This window comes from Emydura macquarii, unplaced genomic scaffold (genome assembly GCF_026122565.2).
Source record: "Emydura macquarii macquarii isolate MOO-44397 ecotype Brisbane River unplaced genomic scaffold, CSIRO-AGI_Emac_v2 contig_1230, whole genome shotgun sequence".
NCBI lineage: Eukaryota > Metazoa > Chordata > Testudines > Chelidae > Emydura > Emydura macquarii.
In genome coordinates, this window is record NW_027131367.1 from 14,160,959 (window position 1) to 14,183,226 (window position 22,268).

General features: G+C 51.2%; 1 protein-coding gene across 7 annotated transcripts in view; it reads right to left on the bottom strand.

Moving 5' to 3' along the window:
• The window catches only part of RNF157 (ring finger protein 157), a 79,554-nt gene that overhangs the window by 28,238 nt on the left and 29,048 nt on the right, over positions 1–22,268 (bottom strand). For all 7 annotated transcript variants that reach the window (XM_067547597.1, XM_067547600.1, XM_067547594.1 and 4 more), the window contains exons 3-9: positions 11,957–12,045; positions 6,970–7,116; positions 6,250–6,367; positions 4,264–4,330; positions 1,837–1,880; positions 759–806; positions 335–406 (exon numbers count right to left, since the gene is read on the bottom strand). In XM_067547597.1, coding sequence (XP_067403698.1) covers positions 335–406; positions 759–806; positions 1,837–1,880; positions 4,264–4,330; positions 6,250–6,367; positions 6,970–7,116; positions 11,957–12,045 — 585 coding nt within the window. The remainder of the gene's footprint in view (positions 1–334; positions 407–758; positions 807–1,836; positions 1,881–4,263; positions 4,331–6,249; positions 6,368–6,969; positions 7,117–11,956; positions 12,046–22,268) is intronic.

Consider the following 22,268-nt stretch of genomic DNA (forward strand, 5'->3'; position numbering starts at 1 on the left):
CCGTAGGGTCACTGCAGCCCTATGGAGAGACAATTTAACAGGAAGGGCCATGGAGAAGTGGGTCAATACTTTGGCTTTTTACCTCCAGGGGCCTGGGTTCAAATTCTTAGTGAGCATGCATTTGGAGATCTCACCCTTGTGCTTACTGGGTGGAAAAGGCATCAGGGCGGTATCTGAGATTGGACTAGACCAAGAGGAGGGTGACAGGGTCTGGGAGTGCTGCGAAGATGGGAGAAGCCGGGATTGCAGCTGGCGCAGCTGGCCGGGGCTGTGTGGGGAACCCAAGACTAGACTAGCATGGCACCCCCACCCCTGGGGGGGGGACACCCCTTACCTTGGAGTCCTGCGTGTTGTATTTGTTCTCGATCCCATAGATCTCCTGAAGGAGGTAGCTCACTCCATCCACCTGCAAACCGGGGAAGTCACATGAGTGATGGAGACTTACACCAGTGCCTCTCCGCCAGCTCATTTCAGATACTCTCTTTCTATGTCTCTCTTTTCCCCACCAAGAGGGGAGGGTCCCCCTCACCATCCCCAGAGCCCTACACTGGGAGGAGGCTGTCAGTATACACGTCACGCCCACGCTACGAAGGGAGCGTCTCATTGCACCAGTGATTCTAACAGACCCATCATCCTTCCTGGATTCCAGCTCTTGTCCGGGCCACCAGCCTTGCTCACGTCCACCACCAGGGAGCAACTGCCCCACAACCCCCAGGACTAGGCCAGTGCTAGCTGGTCCCAACCCCACAGCCACTCACCACTTGTTTCTGCTTGAGGGGCTTCACACAAAAGCTACCATCTGCATGCTGGAAATAAGGAAATGGTACTCCATGTTAATCCAAAACCACCATAGACGTCAGGGGGAAGGAAGGGAGCTGGTGTGCGTCTATCACATGCTGTCTATTGCGACACCTCTAGCTAGGCTTGGAGGGATTAGACTGTTATCAGTAAATGTCGATTTCACCACACACCTGCCAACTGATGAAAAAATGTTGCCGCTGCTGGTAATAGAAACACACACAGAGGCAAAGTAGGAAAAATTCGACTTGAGAACTTCTCAGCGTTTGATTGAAGGCTCTTTACTTTGTATATTTTGATATGCGATGCTGACAATGTGTGTTTTAACGGATGGAACGCTTGAACTTTTTGAATGTCAATATCCACGGTAATTAAATAACCATTGTCTGAGCCGCCCCATTGTCTGTCCCCTGAGAATTTCCCGCAGCCATGAAAATGTAAATAGATAAACATGCTTCAACTCATAATTTTGCACAGCTCTGAACATTTAAATGGTTAAAAATCAAAAAGAAAAAATGCTTAAAAACAAACATGGATATTTATCAGTCAAAATTATAAACAAGCAAAGATCGAATCCTGCCAAGGCTGTCTATAGCTAACCATCTAGACACACAGCAGATCCTCCACTAACCATCTGATCAAGATTGTTTCCTTTCTCCATCTATGCAAACGCCACTTTATCAAGCCATAGGAAAGCTAGAATTGTGCCACAGGAATATGTAACCCACGCCTGTTTCAGTGGACCCAGCATTGCGGCTGAAACGTTCCAATTCGAGAGTGTAAAGTTAAGCTCTTACTTCAATATTCAGGCAAATAGCAAGCCAGCAGCCTGGATAGTCAGGGCTAGAATAAGTTCGATCATTTTTTGCTCTAGGGGCTTAAACCCAGAGTTAGGTGCTGATCTCTAGGGGTGCCAGCTTGTCCCGTACGTGCTGCTGTCCCATCCATTCTGGGGGGAGAAGGTTAAACAGACGCCCTCTGCTGGAAAGGAAAGCCAGACTGTACCATACAGGGACCTGAGGGAGACCCAATGCTCACCTTCTCAAACGTCGCCAGCAGCACGTGGCAATGGCCAAGATGCTCTGCAAGACACAAAAGGGGCAGGGCTGAGAGGTGAAAGATGCCCTGCGGCTGGAAATGGAGGTCACTCCATTGCAGGAGTGGAATACAGAGCACAACGTCCAGCTGATCCGGGGCACGACCACTGCCTGCTGCGCACTGCAAGGGGGAAAGGTGCCACCTCTGGATACAGGGAAGATGACACTTTTCCCCCCCATCCCAAGGCCAGGTCAGGAGGTCCTGGTCAGTCTCTTCTCTTTAACTCCTGCAGACTGGAGGCAGGGGATCGCTATAGGTTTAGCACGTGGGTGTTAGTCTCCTAGCCCCTCTCCCCAGCCCCCCTTTGAAGGCGCAGCTGTTATGTGAAGGGTTCTCCCTCTATCTGGGGGGAAATGGCTTTGTAGATGGCCAGCACAAGCTACAATGTGCTGCCTCTGCCCAGCAGATCTGGGCTAGGGAGTAACATCCAAGGCCCACACGGGACTGAGAAGAGTTCAGCAAAGGCTCGCTCGTCCCCATGGAGCCGTGACGCTGTTGCAAAGCTGCAATGAGAAGGCACAGGGATGTAACGGTAATGAACTGGGAAAGCTATGAGCCGAACTCATCTCTGGGGTTACTTCTCTGACTGCAATTAATTTGCCATGCGACCTTATTAGAACCGGGCTATTTCCCACATCCCTGACACAGGATCCTCCAGAAGCCCAATGGCAAAACAGTAACAAACAGCATGCAACATTTTAAAGCAGTGTACAGATTTTAACTGGCTAATCCTCACAGCTCCCCTGGGAGGTCGTATCCCTACCTGTGCGGTGGGGAAACTGAGGCACAAAGAAGTTGAATGACTGACAAAGGGGGTCAGCGGCAGAGCAGGAGTTAGAATTCAGGAATTCCTGGCTCCCAGTCCCACTAATCCATGCTGACTCTCATTAGACCGTATCGACCCCTGGCCAAGAATGGTCTGAGAGATGGGCCAAATCCTTTCATGCCACAAACCGGAAAGTTCACAAGGAACAGGAACGCGTGGGTTACAAAAGGACACATCTTTCGTCGCATCTGTATGCTGCTCAGATGGACGGTATTCCCCAGGGGCAGCTCAAGGGCTTTTAACAAGGCAGCTCTGGAAGCCTGGGTAGATGTCAGCCCATTCCTCAGAGTCTGCAGATTCCAGTGGGCTAAGGAGAAAGGCTCGTGCTCGGATTCTTGGCACCCAAGACAAACCTTCTGCAGTAGAGGGGTTCCTACAAAGAGCCCCCGTGCAGAGTTCCTGGCCAGTCCGTGCTGGTGGGGGGCCTGCCCTGGGCTCCCCACGACAGCTGCTGTCGTTACACACCAGGGACCACCCCTTCCCCAGGAAGAGCAGAGCTGCGCCCGCCTCCTCATCTGCATTAGAGAAAGCGGAGCCGCCACCTAATTGAGTGACCTTTATCAAAGCCGAGGTCAAATATTTATAGGGCAAGATAAAGGAGGCCCCAGCTGGAGTGCAGGGGAAATGCATTTCCTTGGATTCAGAACTAAGTCCCTGATGGCCCCCAGTGCCGCATAAACGCTGCAAGCCGGGAGAGGGGGGAGAGTCTACAACCCCCCCCAGCCATCTCCAGACAGGACCTGATCCTGCGGAGTGCTGAGCGCCCTGATCACCCACAGGTTTCAATGAGAGCAGAGGGTGCTCAGTGCCACACAGGATCAGGCCCTCTATGGAGTTATCAGGACCCGCTGTCCTTCCCTAGGGGTCTGATCTAAAGCCCACGGGCGTCCAAGGGCAGCTTTCCACCCAGTGAGCTTTGCCTTGGGCCCTCTAACAAAGTGCTCTCATTCGCAGCGGGGTCCTGGGCCCTGAACTGAATATCAACCCCAATGACTCGGGGGCTCCTAGCCAGGGGACATCAGCCATTTACATTCACTAAAAACCCTGCATTTTTCAGTTTACATGAAGCGGCTCCAGGATGTGCCATGCCCCGGGGTTTATGTCCAGCCTGATACGGCCTGTCGTCATTATTTAATGTTGATGTTGCAGTAATATTTAAAGAGCCTGGCCAGGCTGGGCCCGTTGTGCTAGGTGCTGTACAAACATATAATAAAGGACAGGCCTTGTCCCTAAGAGCTGATCATCTAAAAGGCCTTGAGCACAAGGCTGAAAAACTGCTGCCGAGGGATCAGTAACAAGCCTTTATTTTCTCTCTCCAGCCAGAGCAAAGTAAATCCATTTATCAGACCATCTGGGCTGTCCTGTCCTAGCGCAGGGGACTGGAGCAATGCACACGTGGCAGAGCAAAGGGAGGCTGCATCATAAGAACACAGTCACCGCCTGCAGGGCAAGGCACGCTGGGCCCCAGAGCCTTAAGGCTCACCCACATCCCTGCTGAATTAGGGAAACAAAGCCCTGTAACCCCAAGGGTCTGTCCTTACCATCTCCTTCATCCACAACAGCATGCACCACCATGGGATACACCTCTCGGTCCAGGCTGAAGCCCAGCTGTAAAGAGAGAGAGAGAGAAGGAAACCAACAATTAATAGGAGAGGAAGAGCCAGAGTCGCAGCTGGTATAAATCAATGCGACCCCATTGACTTCAGTGGGGCTACACCAATCGATGCCAGCTGGGGGAGCAGGCCCAGTGATGCAAATGGCGCTATGTTGATTTACATCAGCGAGGGATGGATCTGGTCCATGACATCAAACGCATCCTTAAGATGCACCCAGGGAAGTTTCTCTTCAGTGAAAGTGCAAGAAACCGAGGCATGGAAATAAGCCGCTCCCAGCTCTCAGCTCCTCCCAGGTGTCAATTACATCTTGGTACTTCCAGGGCCCAGGATGTGAATGACCCTCAATTTCAGGTAAAGCACTGAAGTTTACTCAGCAGCTCCATGCAGCTCCATAGCCACCACAAATCAGTCACTGCTTAACCATGCAAACCAGTTGAGTTAACCCAAAGCTGGCCTGAAAATAACGAAAGCCCTCCCACACACCCCATGATATTCTAACAAGGCACCAGGGACAGAATGTACCAGATCATGCTGCTTTTCTGGTGCATTAGAGCAAAGGGGTTAAAAAATCCTCTCTTAGTCCTATAGCACCAGCCACTGTAGCATCTAGGCAATGTCATGCAACGGGGTGAGAAAGACAGCGTTCCATCACCAGAGCACATTCTGCTCTCTCCTTTATGGGGTACAGTTGCTGATACTTGGAATACCTGCAGTTCCATATACTGGTAATGGTCCCCTATTTGTTTTTTTACAGAATGTTTTGAGCTTCATACAATGAAGAGGTGTTTGTTTCCTACCCCTCCATGGGCCAGGTTTCTTGAAACCTTGTTGGCTGATCATTGCCAATTTCCTTTGTGTTTTGGCCAAGGCTTCTTCTGTTTCAGATCTGACTAGGACTATATGCCAATAATGGACGAAGAAATCATGGCAGCAATAAAAAGATTTCCACATGGAAAAGCACTAAGTTGTGATGGAATACTGGCTGAAGTGTTAACAAGCGTAGGAGATGAAGGCTTGAAAGCTCTGTCAGACGTAATGACGAGTATGTCTGAGACAGGAGAATTGCCAGAAGTCTTGACAACATCTCTGTGTATCCAAATCCCCCAAAAGACCCAGTGCCATGGACTGTAAAGCCTACAAAACAATCAGCCTCTGAAATACTTTTGCGAGTTGTTCAAGATCAAATACAAGGAAAGATTGATAAGGAAATAAGCAAAGGAAATATGGCTTCAAATGTGGAAAGAGCATGATAAACACCATTAGAACGTGAAACTGACATTAGAAAGATCAGTTGAAGAGATTAGCACAGGATCGTACAGAACAGGCAACTATGGTTGCAAACCTCCAGTAATGAGATGCCACACAAGCAACAGGAAGAGAATTATATGGTTGCAAAGCACTTTGATACCCTAAAGTCTCTCTCTCCCCAAAACCAGATGATCTCTATGCTGAAAACAAAGGGAGAACACACGATCCCAGCTCCAGATTCTAAGGGAGCGAGAGCCACGCAGCTCTCAATGCTTTGGAGAATGCTCTGCTAAGCTGCCCATGTTTCAGTAGCGTGGAAAGGCTCCACGTGACCCTGCTTTAGCTTGTGTGTTTTAATCAATGCTATTGATCAATGAGTCTCAGCCGCTCGTTCATCACTAGCTTTGGTCCCTCAGGCTTTTGTGGCTGGCTTTCCAGGTTTCTCCCCTCCTCACTGCAACGATGAATCTCGGGCTGGATCCCAGCACGTCACTGCTGCCCACATGCACTCTGCTGCGACGACCCAGGAGCCGTCCCAAGCCACCGAGCACATGCAAGCGACTGGGAGTCACCCACAGGGGCAGCCCAGATCTCAGCGGGCGTTGGCTGACCGAGAAGAGCTTACAAACCACCGTCCCGTGGCTTCGCGCCGGGCTGGCTTACCTCCTCTTCTGCCCATTCCGAAGGGTCGACAGTGTGGGAGGGGACACAGAACTGCTGACACACCCCTCGTTTGTAATGGACCGTCTCGGACTGCCAGCTGTTGTCTCTGGGGAGGTAGCTGCCAAGCAGAGGGCGACAGAGTTAGGGGCCTGGCTGTGCATTCTCTGTGGGAGATCTGGGCTTGAGCCCATCACTCCCTATCCGGGGGGGCTGAAGGCTGGGAGCCCCGGGGGAGGGGGGTGTCAAAGGTATTTCAGGTACCTTTTGATGTCCCGCCAGTCATCCGGGATGGTGAAAGATCAACATGTGGCCATGCCCCATGGCAAGGTGGTGACACTCTGTCAAGGCCTAACAGGGGACCCCCCTGCTTAGCACTCCTCAGCCCTGGGTCAGGGGAGCCTCTGAGCCCATACTCCTTCCTCTCACGTGCCCTCAGCACAGAGGTGAGACAGCAGGAGCTGGGGGAGTGGAACAGGACAGACTCAGGCAGCCTAGGACTCTCAACTCACTGGAGGGAAAGAAAACCTCAGGGGGTGCTGGGCTGGCCATGTCTGGAGCAGGCTTCCAGGGCCATGACACTCGGGCTGAGGAGTCGCCCGGCTATACAGGAAGCCGTACTAGCCGGGGGGGGGGGGGGGGGAAGAGAGGGAAGCTCCTTTCTTCAGCCCCTCCAGTTTATGGAGGAAATGCCTCCCCCTGTGCCTCCCGCACCCTTCTCACCTGGCTACTCCGTTCTGGAACTCTTCGGTAGCCTGGTAATAAATGGTGATGGCCACCCGCGCGTCGGTGTCAAAGGTGAACTCCACATTGTAGCGGACCTTGGCTTTGCTGACTTCCTCGCCAGGGGTCTTCACTTCCTCCGTACACCTGACAAACCAGAGAGGGAGACAGAACTCACCCTGAATCCAGAATCCCCTTACAGGAACCCCATGGAAGGCTTTGGGGCACAAAATACCTACTGTGGGGAAAAACAAGAGCTTCCATCCCCCTCCCTCCAATCTGGGAAAGCCAATAAGTGACAGAGCCACAATGAGCTGCCTCCGACGACTGGCACTGACCGGGCAACAAATCCCAGCCACGTGCCAGAAGCGCAGACAGCAGCAAGGAAAGGGGATGAAGTGGTCTCCAATACTGTATAACACCTGGGGAGTTACTGCGAGAGATGGAATAAAGCCAACCAGCCGCCAACAAGAATCCGCTTCCGTCCCGTCCCATGCCTACCCTGCGTCCTGTGCGAGGGCTGATGCGCCCCAGCAAGCGTGGGCAAGAAGTTTTTTCGGGGAGGAAGCCAAGGCTTTTCTGAGCTTCGATCTGGATCCACAGGCATGAGGGTCATATACGGAAACCCCATGGAGAACAAGACAGCTGGAATCTTTCAAGCCGTAGCAGGCAATTTGTAGGAGACCACTCCAGCGAGTCAGCAGCTTTCGCAAAGAGCGCCCCGACGGAGGTAAGAGATCGGCTGCTGATGGTGCCCCGTAACATCAGAAAGGAGGCTCAGGACCTAGGGATAAGGAAGGGTGACTCCTTCCCATTAATGAAAGCTTGAGGCTGGCATGGTCTTTCCCTTCTGGTAAGTACAAAGGACTACAAAGGAAGATGGGCGGATGGCGAAGCGGTCCAGACTTCCTGTGTGACCTGGGGCAATCCCTGGAGCCTCTCCGTGCCTCAGATCCTCATCTGCAAAACTGGCCCTAACACCACTGCGAGCTCGACCTCCCAGGCATGTTGTGAGGATAAATCCATTAAAGATTGCAAGGTGCTCGGATGCTCTGGTGATTGAGAGAAGTTTCTAAGGCAGATAAAGGCGCCATGGGCAAGGCTCTGATTTGAGTCACCCCAGTGTAAATCTGAAGTAACGTCAACAGAGTTACTCGAGATGAACGTCAGGGTAAATGAGATCACACTCCCGGCCCAATGTCATCAGGAGAATGTGTGTGTTGCACCGTTTGGGGTGAAAGGGCAAAGTACTGCGTCACTGGATTTGTCTGGTTTGTTTCCCCGGCTCAGGCATTGTCTGCCCTTTCTGGAGCCGGTACCATAAACGCTGGCATTGTGCTGGAACGAAACCCCCTTTTGCATTCAAAGAGCAGGCTCTGCCTCTGTTCATGCTGAATTGCTCTGCATCCATGCTGCTGGGAGAAAAATTATCCCAGGAGCTGGGCCAGCCAGAGATGTAAAAAGCAGCAGTGCTGGAGGCAGTTAACGGATGATCAGGCAAATATACACGGCAGGCGAGAAACAGTATGCTTAAGATGTTGGACAGCATTTATGTTCCAGTTCTGTGCCAAACTCCACACTGTACAAGGAGCGTCAAGCATTCTTGAGTTGAGATTTGAAATTTAGCCTCTGGGGGAATAACTGAGGCCAAGTTGGAGGTGACTACCTTTTCCCCAGTGCAATGGGTCTGGATCAGTTATGCTCTACAAAACCCGAGATATATGAACATTAACTTGGTCATCATTCTGAGAATCAATTGACGAACTGCAGCCAGTCTTCTATAGTGCCTTCCATCCTCAGATCTCAAAGCACCTGCCAAACACCCATGGACTAAGCCTCTCAATGCCCCTGTGTGGTAGATAAATATCATCATCCCCTTTTAACAGAGAACAAAACTGAGGTGCACAGAGGAGAAGTGACTTGCCCACGGTCACATAATGAGTCAGTGGCAGAACTGAGCACAGAACCCAAGTGTCACCCCTTCTCCTGTGCTTTAACCACTAGACCATATTCCCGCCCCTCCTTCTAATAAAGCCTTTTGGAAAAATAACTATAAAGGCAGCAGTAAACTCCCCATAATCCAGCAGATGTCGGGAATACGATGGACTGGATACAGAATGTTACAGAACTCCCTTTGTTTGCCACGCGATCTGCATGAGAGACTTGTGCGCTCTTGGAATTTGGAGGATGCAAGAGAGGAATAAAAAAGTGGTTTGGAAGAGACCAAAAGCTGATGCCGTCAAGTGTCAGTTTCACCTTTAATCCATCTCCACTCTGCTTTTCAGGTTCATACTGCCCAACAGTCCTAGATTTCGCAGGGTTGTCCTGCTTTGTCTCCCCAAGTCCCCGTCCTGGTTGAAGCAGAACATTGTCCGTGCTAACTTTGCCACGTTAAACTTTAAGCTGAGCCTCAGTGACCGAAGGGCAGCAGCTTTGTCAGGTCCTTAGTTTCCTCCCGGGCACATGCAGCCCCTCTGCACAAGCTCCCAGTGGGCGTTGGAGCTGCCATCCCCAGTTTGGCAGTAGCAAGGGCACCAGCAGCGCTGGCTGCCCCATCACCCATTCAGGTTTGGCCCTGGGCCCCCTGTCGCAGCCAGCGCTGCTCCTCCTTGCCACTGCCATGGGGCTGGCTCCTGCAGCGGGACCTGAACCAGAACGGCTGGCGCTGGGCAGGGCGCCACGCGGAGCGCCTGCATGGGGGAGCTGCCTGGGAAAGGGAAGGCAGAGAACCCTGGAGGAGGGCATCCCACCTGAACCGTTGGGAGGTCTGCAAGTTTAGACACACTGCCCTGGGCAATCACCTCTTCCACCTGCAACCCCGCCCCCGCCTTTTCTTTCTCACGCTTTCTCCCCTCCCCCTCAAGAGAGATGTTTGCTTTATGGCCCAGCACACCCTCCCCTAAGGAGCAGGGCCACAGCAGAGAAGAATCGAGGTGCTCAAGCCAATGGCGTCACCTGATCACTCCCATTTCCCTCTTCTCTTTTCCCGTTCTCTTTTCCTTCCCTCCCACCCTCACGCTTCACTGCCCCTTTTTAGACTCAGACGTCAAGGTCAGACGGGACCATCGTGATCATCTGGTCTGACCTCCTGCACATCTGCAGGCCACAGATGCTCACCCGCCCACGCCTGTAACAGATGCCTCACCTCTGGCTGAGCTACTGAAGTCCTCAAGACACAGTTTAAAGATGTCAAGTGACAGAGAATCCACTCTCGACACTAGTTTAAACCTGCCAGTGACCCAGGCTCCATGCTGCAGAGAAAGGCAAAAAACCCCAGGGTCTCTGCTAATCTGACCTGGGGGGGGAAATTCTTTCCCGACCCCAAATGTGGCGATCAGAGATACCCTGAGCACGTGGGCAAAACCCACCAGCCAGACACCTGGGAAAGAATTCTGTGTAGTAGCTCAGAGCCCTTCTCATCTAGTGTCCCGTCACCGGCTGCTGGGGATTTCTGCTACAGGCAGTCGCCAACGGGCCATATGCCATTGTCTGTAGTCCATTCAGACCATCCCCTCCGTAAACTTCTCAAGCTCAGTCTTGAATCCAGTTCGGTTTTTTTGCCCCCACTGCTCCCCGTGGAGGGCTGGTACAGACCTTCACTCCCCTGATGATTCGAAACCTTCGCCTAATTTCAAACCTAAACTCCTCTCCCTCTTTTTTTTTTTTTTAAATAGGTATTCAGCAGCAGCCCCCCTTCTTCAGACTCTCCTGGCCGGGCACCCCCATCTGCACCACACAGCATCTAGAGTCCCCTGGGTATGTTACTGCCCATGTGACTTCAAGCCGCTTCCCCCTTTGTGGTCATTACCCTGGGAAATCACCTGCAACCCAGTCTCAAACCTGGCGGCTACTTGGCCACGGATCTAAGCAGAGGGTAAAAGACGTGGAATCCGTGAGAGAGCAGAGGGATGGAAGGGGGAGATCCCAGTGGAACAGGCTCAGGTCTGTACTCCATGGACCCAAATAACACGTGCCCTTCTCTCCGATTCCCACTCCCTCTCGTCAGCCATCTGTGGATCTCGAAGCACTCAAATACTCACAAGGTGGGCCCTGAACGCTTACAATGTCACTGCAGGCACACACGACGGTGTATGTTAGTGGGGCTCAGACCCCTTGCTATCCATTTGCATAGGGCAACGGCATAGGCACATTTCCGCATGATTCCCTCCTCCTCGGGAATCCCGGCCCGAGAGAAAGATTCAAATTGGAGAGGCAGGAAGAGCAGGGCGAGGAGAAATAACGTTTGCAGTATGTCCCCAGAAAGGGAAGCAGGTTAGAGAGTGGCTGGCCTGCGACCCCCTTGGCCCCGCTGCTGCATTGCCCACACTGGCTTTTACTAGGTCACTTCTCCCCTGCAGGCCTGAACTCTGCGCTGCTGCATTTCATTTGGCTCCAAATCGCTGGTTCCAGCCTGGCAGTGGGAGTGGGATTAGCTCAGTCTCGCTTCTGCTGTCACCTCTAATGACCCTGCAGATCAGCTGGGGAGGTGAAAATCGAAGAGGCCAGCCATCTGTCTAATAACAGGAGTTAGGGGGCATCTCTGCTGTACGCCGCCTCGTGGTGCTGCCATTCATCTTCTCAGACCATGGTTAGTTCCCTTGGTACGCCGAGAGCTGCCCATCCGCCGGCATACCATGCCAGAGGGGAGCTGTCTCCTCCACGCCAGCAGCGACTCCTGGGCTTTCCCTCGCCAACCAGATGTAGATGGGATTCTGGGCACCCCTTATTCCTTCCATTCAGGGTTCAGTCCTGCTAGATCCCTTCCCTGCAATCCCAAATCCCCTTTAACCCAGCTGGCTTTAACCCAGATACACGGGTAGGTGCAGAGCTCCCTCTGGAGGTGGTTCGGAACGTTACTTCATGGATGGATTCGCCATTGCTCAGCTGATGCAGGCACCTAACAGGTTACGCCATTGTGCTGCTGCACGCTGGAGCAGGGTTCCCAGTCAGAGCCCGCAACCCCCCACTTCTGCAAACGGGGACTTACTTGACTAGGCGCAGGGTGTCCTTGCGGATATTGATTAAACTCCTGAGTGTCTTTACCGGCTCCTGGGGGGGTGGGGCGGCATACGGAAACTAGGGTTAAAAGGGGACAAGAGAGAGAAAAATGAAACAGCTGATTTTTGTAGCACGCAGAATCCGAGACACCGCCTAGGTAGAAATCAGCCTGCGGCGGGCCTGGATACCATCACCCGGCCACGAGTCAGCGCATGTGTCATGTCAGGGGCCACAGACCTCATCTCTGCAACAGGGCAGAGCCCCTTTCCCACTATGACCAACCCCAACTTCAAAGTCATGATTTACCACCCCCCAACGTCATGGGGTTGGCTTAAACGTCATGAGATTTTTACAATACTAGGAACACGTCCTGGATCTTTCTGTTTGCTTTTTGGCAGTCGAGACTTCCAAGGTCAAACTTTCCAGTTTTTGCCCAAGCCACAAGGACCAGGAGTCAGGGAATTCGGATGCTGAGCACCTGGAAATCTTGCTGAAGCCCTGTGCCCCAGCAGCTCTGAGGGTCGAGCCCTGAGCACGGATCTCAGCAAGCCCCATCCAACCTGCATCAGGCCATTCTCCGAGCGTCTGCAGCAGAGCGGGCAAGCCTGCATGCTTCCTGTGGATGCACAGAGGCGGGTCAGGGCCCCCGTGGGCCAGACCTTTCCAAAACACCTGCAACAACGGCACGTCATGCGCTTGCCTGGTGAGACGCTCGGACCCGCGCAGCAGCACACAGGCCCCCTGCTCTGCAAGGGCAAGCCTGGGCTGGTTTTTACAAATCAGGTTGATTTTTCCCGATGCTCACGACAGTAAGTGACTGACAACACTGGCCAGAGCCGGCTGGTGTGCGCACAGGCAGCGTGCATCCTTCCCGCACACGGCTCCGCCAGTCTACTGCCAACAGAGCCCGCCCAGATCTGGGCTTCGGCACCATGTTGTAGGGTGGCTTTGGTTATGGATTTTGACCAAAGCTACCAAATTCCTTGCAATACATGTGCACGTTCTCCTTTCACACCAGCCCACCCAGAACGGGAGGAGGAAGGATGGCCTTTCCTCCAGGCAGCCGGCCTGGCCTGGAAGTACAGAACCCTGAAGATCTTCAAGGCCTGGGAGAGTAAGACAGGGGGAGAAGAGACAACGTCACATCCATCACCGCTCAACCTGCCCGTACAGTCTCACCAACCGGGGGGTGCAGGGTGCAAGAGGATCCGTGCTATGGGCTTCGAGGCTGCACGGCAACATCAGCTTGCAGCTAGGAGTCAGTGGGTTACTCCAGGTTTACATGGGTGTAACTGAGATCAGAATCCAGCCGGAGTTCTCTCGCCTGACAGTGCTGTTAAGTGCTGACAATCCCATGTCACTGCACCTGTGGGCATCAGATAATGGCCCATCTGTCTCTGGACTGACAGCAGCAGAGCGGCTGCAGCTCTCTGCTTAGAGCTATTGCCAAGGAGAGGCTGCGGTTCTAGTATGACACTTGCAGCGTTCCAGAAACATGCTCCTTTGGGTTTACATTTCTCAGACTCGTTCTCTGCCCCCAGGGGAGCGAGAACACCGAGTCGAATTCCAGTCAGGAACCTGTACTAGCCGGTGGGGGGTGAGGAGGAGGGGAATGAAAGTGAAATCCAGGCTGCGTCAACTATTTCCAGTGCACTCGCAGGACTCCAAAAAGGGGCCCGTGGGTATCGCCAGCCGCAGGGAGGGATACTTGTTCCATTATGTTTGGGCCGAGGAGCAAAGAAGTCGGACAGGCTTAACTCCAGCATGCCCTGCTCGCACAGTGGGGAGCTCTCTGGGTGGACTGAAGAGCACTGAGATTATCAGCTGCTATTGGTCTAGATTAGACTTTTCCAAAGACTCTAAGGGAGCGATGCACCCAAATCCCACTGAGGGGAATTAGGCACCTAATTCCCCAGGCCACACAGCCTTTGAAAATGGGTCATAGTGCCAGGAACTCACCACCCCCAATGAAATGAACCTGCTTCCCATAGAGAGCAGAGAGCACAGTCAGTGGGGGCCATGGGTGTTTGGCACCCGCCAGGGCAGGAACACAGGGCCAGAGGCACCCATGGGGCCAGATTCAAAGCCCACAGAAGTCAAGGGGAGTCTGGGCTTTGGATCAGGCCCATGGCGCTTTACTGCTTGGAACTACACCCAAAGAACGAAATGACATCTCTGTCCCAGAGCATTTGTCATCTGAAGTTACCGAGGAGCGTGCACACTGCACCAGATTTTGATCTCAGTTAAACTGGCATAAATCCAGAGCAAGGGCCAAATCCTGGCCTCAGTGAATTCAGCAGCAGTTTTGCCTCTGACGCTACCTGGATCAGGACCGGGCCCTAACTCTGCTGACTTTAGCACTGCAGCTCTGAATTGACATCACTGGAATCACAGGCTCCCACAGCAGCCACTGCAACACAGCGCATGCCCCGGCTGCGACGGAACAGTGCGAACGACCCCCACAAGCCATCCCCGTCCCTAACATCTCCCACTCCTCGGTCACGTGTTCATGGAGGAATGCGATCCCTCCAACCAGCAGCCCTCAGTGCCCCACATGCCCAGCACAGCTGGTTACAGCCGCCCGGGAAACCAGGACATTGAGATTTTGCATTCAAATGAGCCGCTGGTTTGGTCATAAAGTTCCATGAAGGCGGGTTGGGGTCTGCATTTGATTTCCAGCTTCTTTGGATGGGGCGATAAAGCACCTTTGAGATCCTTGTCCCCTCGCTTCCCCTCCCCCGCCACCACGCGGCCCTTTGCTGGAGTCTAATGTGTCCAACCTGCTAATGGTGGGTATTTTTAGACTGCTGATGCTGTGGAACACACACTCTAATGAGGATCGGGGGGACAGAGCTTATTCTCTGCCTGACTGCTATGGAATGAATACAAATTTGCCCATTTAATCAGCTGCACCCCCGAGATAATGGGATTGTGGCTGTCGGAAGAAGTGGCATCTGATCTCTATTAGCCACACTGCAAGGTGACGAGAAAGTGCTCTACCCCCTCGGGAAGACGTTTGATGCAGGAAGAGCAGGGGCCACGACGGCAACCCGGATTCACACAGAATCAATGCTTGGGGGGACAGCAGACATCACCACCGTGCTTGGAGGTGACCTTGAGCACACAAGCTGTGTGCTCAGGCTGGCTGCCTGATGCCATGCTGGGGACCATTTGCAGAGACTACCACGGGTCAGGACAGTTCGTCTAGGTCTCAGATCACCAGGGAGCAGCCACTGGGGTGAAAATGATGCCAGAGATGCTAGTGTATCTTGGAAGCCGATTGCATTGTTCCTTGGGCAGCTCTGCCATGCACTCCCCTGAGAGGTCTGCTTCTCCTCACCGCCCCTTGGGGCACAAGCCACTCCAAAAGGTACAAGGGTTAGCCGAGGTCATGGTCCAGCTCCCCTCTGCAGGACTGGCTCGATGCAGAGTGGGGCACATGCTACACCATCCTGTGCATTGGAGCAACGGCCACCCTCAGTGTAGCCAGCAACTCTGGAGAAGACTATCTTCTAGCACAATCCCTCCTGCAGCTTCCCCTACCCAGGCCAGCCGAGAGGTGTAATCAAAAAACAAATCAAGGGGGCAAAGCAGTGTACGATGCACCAAGCTGGCGCACAGTGGGGACACAACAGGAGTGTAATTTACACCGATTTTGTATCCTGTAGGGAAGCAAAGCCAGGCCTTACCCATAGCCAGGGCTGCGGCCATTCAGTAGCTCCACCGAGCACACCTGTGCCATGCAGCTGCAACATCCTAATCTTGTTTCCGGGGTCCTAACAGACCCTGCGGTCGCTCTTTTAATATTGCCAATATATCTGTTTCTCTCCTAGAAAGCCAGCTCTCTGGCAGCACACTCAGACATGCATCAAAACACCATAGACAAGGGCTGGCGGGAGTCACAAACCGAACAGTTTGACCCAGGGATGCTCTTGGTGGTTTTGAAACCATTGCAGACAGTTCTGGATTGATTTCAATTCTCGGATAAAAAAAAAAATCTTGGAAAAAATGGGGCCCATTCTGATCACACCTACTGGTGTAAATCAGGAGTAACTCCACTGTGAAACTGGGGTAAGTGAGAACAGAATCAGCCCCCTGAATAGTTCAAAGATTTGCACTATCCTCTCTCTCCGTGTCTCACACGCACGCACCCACTTTCCCTTTTGTTCTGGAAGACAGATCATGCCAGCTCACATGCTGCAAGAGGCTTTTTACAGTGCTCTGTTTGTTCTGACTGTGACGCTGTTCAAAAGGAAACCAGAGACCATGCTCCACATTCACCTTTCAGCTTCCATCAAGAACTGCACCACTGAGCAACAGAGCAGGTACACGCAGCAGACACATACAGTTGTGGTTGCTAAACACCCCGGCTAGGGCCTGATGTTCCCTGCACTGCAGTGGGAGCGCTATATTCAGGGGACACGCCCGCTTGGGGAAACACAGAGTTAACGAACTTGGAGAGAGAGGCCTTTCTTCTTCTTTGCTACTGATTTGGTGAGAGAGTCAGAGGCTCCTTTAAGGGATGGGTGCTCCATTGTGCCAGGTATTGCACACACATACCAGAGAGTCCTCGCCCTGGAGTGCTTACAATTGGAGGAGTTTAACTCTTCCCAGCCATCGCTTGCCGCCAGTTCAAAGCAGCGAGTGTCACACTGCTAACTTCAGTGGAGAATTTTCAAAGCCGTTAAGTGTAAATTTGACACCCAACTCTCAGTGCAAGTCAATGGGAGACAGGCACTTAATTCCTCCCATTTGTACCTTTGAAAAATCCCCTCTTTTTTTATAAACTCCTGAACCAAGCATGGATCCTCTTTCCCCTCCTTGGTGAGACTAACAGGATGTATCAGAGCCTGATCCTGCTGGCAAAATATCCCAAGCTTTCGGACTGTGGGATCCCAAGCCCGAGAGCTTTTCCTTTGCACAGACTCACTCTCCCCTGGGAATGTTTAAAGTGAGGAACGGCATCAGCAGGGCTTGATCTTCAGACAAGCCTGCGGGGGCAATGTTCCCAGGCCAAGAGAGAGAGCCTGGAGCATGGTGCAAACCACCTCCTTATTTGAAATATTTTGGCGCCATCAAGTGGTGAAATTGCATTGTTACCTTAAATCAGCCACACAACAGCACCAATCGGGCATGACATCTTTTACAACAGGGCTGGTGCGACAGGCAGTGGGACAGATCCAGCTGAAGTCAGTGGCGTTCCACCTTCTGCCACTCAGTTTAACCGACTAAAGGGCTCTGACCCTTCACCAGCCAGTCCAAGAGGTGCAGAATTTGACTGATGCCATGAAGCTGCAATGGGACGGGCACGAAGGGGCATTAGGCCTCTTTGGCAAACCTTGCTGGGATAGCAGGCTGCTGTTACACATCAATGTAGCTTTGGCCTAAAACTCTATTCTTGCTTCATTTAATGGGACACTTTCAAGGCAAATCAGAATCAAAACAAACGGTCTGCCCTGAAAATGTTCTTCTATTCAGAATTATTCGCTGCTACAAAAGGATCCATCATGCCCTGGAATCCTTCACAGCTGTAATCCAACGAAAGGGGAGTATCTAAATGGAGGTCTGAGATCTGGCTATGCCCCTTTAACCTTTATGTGGAGTGGTTCCAAATTTGTTCACACAATCAGAAAAATATAGGGCTGGAATGGACCTTGGGAAGTCATCAAATCCAGCCCCCTGTGCTGAAGAAGGACCAAGTAAACCTAGACCAACCCTGACAAGTGTTTGTCCAACCTATTCTTCAAAGCCTTCCTTGGCAGCCTGTTCCAGAGCTTACCTACTCTTAGAGTTCGAAAGATTTTCCTAATATGCAAGCTCAAACTCCCTTGCTGCAGATTAAGCCCAATACTTCTTGTCCTATCTTCAGCGGATATGAAGAACAATTGATCCCTATCCTCTTTATAACAGCCCTAAACATACTTGAAGACTTATCAACTTCCCCTTCGTTATCTCCTCAAGACTAAACGGGCCCAGTTTTAAACCTTTCCTCATAGATCAGATTTTCTAAACCTTTTATCATTTTTGTTGCTCTCCTCTGGACTCTCTCAAATTTATTCACATCTGTCCTAAAGTGCAGCACCCAGAACAGGACACAGCATTCCAGCTGAGACCTCACCAGTGCAGAGTAAAGCAGGACAATTACCGTCCTTGTTTTGCATAGGACACTCCTCTTAAGACTCTCCAGAATGATATTAGCCTTTTTGGCAACTGCATCACATTATTGACTCTCATCCAATTTGTGATCCAGTACACCCCCCGGATCCTTTTCAGCAGTACTACCGCCTAGCCAGTTATTCCCCGTTTTGTAGCTGTGCATTTGATTTTTCCTTCCTACACAAAAAACTTTGCCCTTATCTTTACTGAATTTCATCTTGTTGAATTCAGACCCAATTCTCCAATTTGTCCAGGTCATTTTGAATTCTAATCCTGACCTCCAAAGCGCTGGCAACCCCTCGCAGCTTGGCGTCACATGCAAATTTTAGAAGCACACTCTCCACTCCATTATCCAAGTCACTGATGAAGATACTGAATAGCACCGGACCTAGGACTGACCCCTGCGGGACCCCACTAGATACACCCTCCCAGTTAGACAGCGAACCATTTATAACTACTCTTTTACAGTCTTTCAACCAGTTGTTCAGCTACATTATAGCAATTTCACCTAGGCCACATTTCCCTTGTTTGCTTATGAGAATGTCTTGTAGGGTTGTGTCAAAAGCCTTACTACAAATTAGATACAGTACCTCTACTGCTTCCTCCCTATCCATCAGGCCAGTAAATCCTATCAAAAAAGGAAATGAGGTTGGTTTGGCATGGTTTGTTCTTACAAGCTCATGTTGCTATTTCTTAACCCTATTACCCTCTATGTCCGTACATATTAATTTGTTCCAGTATCTTTCCAGATATCAGATTAAGCTGATCAATCTATAATTCCGTGGATCTTCTTTGTTCTCCTTTTTAAAGATAAGTACTCTGCTCAGGGCCATCCCTAGAAGAGTGTGGGCCCTCTGCGTGGTCCTGGCACAAAGTCAGGACCCTGGCGGCTGCCGCCCACCTCCCGCCCAGTCCCAGCACACAGCTAGGAGGCGGGCTGCAGCCACCCGCCTGGTCCAGCGCGGGGCCCCCCCAAAACATGGGCCCCAGGGTGGTCGCCCCCATTCGCCCTACCCTCCGGACGGCTCTGACTATGCTTGCTATTCTCCAGTCCTCAGACCGCACACATCCACCATGAATTCTCAAAGATAATTGCTAACAGTTCCAAGATTGCTTCGGCTAGTTCCTTAAGTACCCTAGGGTGACTTTCATCAGGCCCTGCTGACTTGAATATATCCAATTTATCTAAATATTCTTTATCCTGCTCTTCCCATTCTCTGGCTTACATTCCTTCCCCCTTGGTATTAATGTTAATTACAGTGAGCATCTGGTCACCATTAACCTTTTTGGTGAAGACTGAGTAAAACAGATATTAAACACCTCAGCCTTCCTGATGTTATTAGCTCTCCTTCCCTGCTAAGTCGAGAACCTAGGCTTCCCTTTGTCTCTCTTTTGCTCCTACTGTATTTAAAGAACTTCTTATTGCCTTTTACTCCCTTGCTAGGTGCAACTGATTTTGTGCCTTAGCTTTTCTGATTTTGTCCCTACGTGCTTGTGCTAGTCTTTTACTCTCTGTAGTAATTTGTCTACGGTTTCTACTGTTTTAGGATTTCTTTTTGATTTTGAGGTCATTAAATTGCTCCTCGTGGAGTCATACTGTGTCTTCCTATTATTCCTATCTTTCCTTCACATCACAAAAGTTGCAGGTGTGCCTTTAATAACGTCTCCTTGAGAAACTGCCAGCTTTACTGAACTCTTTTTTTCCCTTAAGTTTTGTTTCCCTTACCTACCAGCTTTCTGAGTTTATGAAAGTCTGCTTCAAAAAAGGTATATTAGAATTGGAAAAGGTTCAGAGAATGGCAACAAAAATGATTAGGGGTATAGAACAGCTTCCCTACAAGGAGAGATTAAAAAGACTGGGACTCTTCAATTTGGAAAAGAAAGGGGATATGATAGAGATCTACAAAATCTTGACTGGTGTGCAGAAAGTGACTAAGGAAATGTTATTTACTCCTTCACGTAACACAAGAACTAGGAATCACCCAATGAAATTAATAGGCAGCACGTTTAAAACAAATAAAAGGAAGTACCTCGTCACACAACGCACAGTCAACCTGTGGAACTCATTGTTATGGGATGTAGTGAAGGCCAAAACTATACACAGGGTTTAAAAAAAAAAAAAAAGGACTAGATACATTCATGGAGGATAGATCTGTTCATGGCTAGTAGCCAGGATGGGCAGGAATGCAACCCCATGCTCTGAGTATCCCTAGCCTGTATGTGTCAGAAGCTGGTAGTAGATGATGGGATTGGATTTGATGATTGCCTGTTCTGTTCATTCCCTCTGAAGCACCTGGCATTGGCCACTGTCGGAGGACAGGATAGCGGGCTAGATGGATCATTGGTCTGACCCAGTGTGGCCTGTTCTTATGATTTTTTGAAGTCCATTGTCCTTATTTTGCCCCTCCCATTCCTTTCTTTCCTTAGAATCGTGAAATCTACCATTCTGTGATCACTTTCACCCAAATTGCCTTCTAACTTTAGATTCACTACCGATTCCTCCCTCCTGGTGAGAATCAAGTCTAAAATGGCTGTCCCCCGTTACTTCCTCCACATTCTGAAACATGGTTTCACCTGGAAAGCAATCATCATGCAGCCCTATTTAGTTCATGCCTTCCCCCCATATCCAAAGAGCAACTTCCTGCTTCAGGTCTGATCTTGACCTCAGTGTTACACTTTCCAATTCCTCTGACTTCTGCAGAGCTACCCCCAATCCATAACCAGGCAGATTTGTGTAGGTAGGCTAAACTAGCTTTCATCTTAGATTGAACCAGCACAGAGGAAGAAGAGCCATAGAGCCAGCCTGAGAGAAACATAGCTTGCGCATCTCCTCGAACAGGCTACAGCGACTCCAGAACTAAATGGCTTCCACAGAAGTCTGATGGTGCGGTAGACAAGAGTAAGTATTACAGTTTGACAGCTTGCATGTTCCACAGTCAATACCATCTGGGGTTGATTTTGGCCACCCTTACGAAAGATTCCCACTAATGTAAGGTCACTGATCTCCATGAAGATTTTCACCACCGTAACAAAGCAGAATCCAGTCCTTTAATCTGTTGCATTAAATCCGCTCTGTGCTAACACAGCTATGTCGAGAGGTGGGGGTGATGGTTGTGGGAGGCAGGGGAGAGAGCATTAAAAGTTTTTTTTCTGTTCAGCTGGTAAATGATTTGCCGCCGTAAACGGGAAACGTGTTCACGATGATCAGCACAAAATGGAAGTAGAGACTTCAGAATCAGATCTAGTCGGAGGTGATAAAGTATCAGCGCTCAGGCACTCTTTAGGGCAGACGGCCCGGGAGCCAACGAGACGGCAGGGCTCCGAGCCAATGACAATGTCAGCAAACTATTATTATTTTTTTTTTTAGAATCTGACATCTTCACATTCCACCACCCCCACCTTCCCCACACACACAGCCTTAAGGAGGCAAAAGCTTGCTGAATCATTAACTTCAAGCTAATGAGCTTTTTAATGAGTCATGAGAACTAAATGGAAACCCTGCAGAATTGTTAATTTTAGCTGGAACAAAACGGTATACAAGAGAGAAATCTGTGCTGCCTGACTGGTGCCCCTGGCTTCCCGGCTATGAATATAAAAGTCCCTGGGCGCCCTGGCTGGAACGAGTGCACTGCAGGTGATTTAACAGCGCTGTTGGACATCTGTTCGGTTCTCTCACGGCTCGGCTTCAAGGAAACCCGGAGAGCGGTGCCGAAGCTGCGCTGCGCCTGACGCACGCTAGGTGATCTCTCGAAGCAGCGGCGGGGGAGCTGCTGGGCACAGCACTCCGACTGGAGACGGAAGCAGTTGTGCAAAGCGCGGAGTTGGACCAGCTCTGTCCCCTGCTTTGCCAGCAGTGCTGGGCCCCCCGCCCGCAGCAGCCTCTCCCCCCGCCTCCGCTCCTTTCCTCAGGCTCCCCCAACACCTGCCTGGGGCTGCCCGTGTGAGGCGCCGGGGACCCCACCGCCACCCGGCCCCCTCACAGCCCAGCGCCCCTCATTCAACAGGGGGAGACAGCTCCATCATCATTACAGTTTTTCCCTTCACCTATGCTAATGCTACAGCACTACAGCCGCACAGACCCCTGGGTAGCTATTTCACAACTACCAACACAGCTCCCAACTCCCTGATTTTGAGGACACCTCATT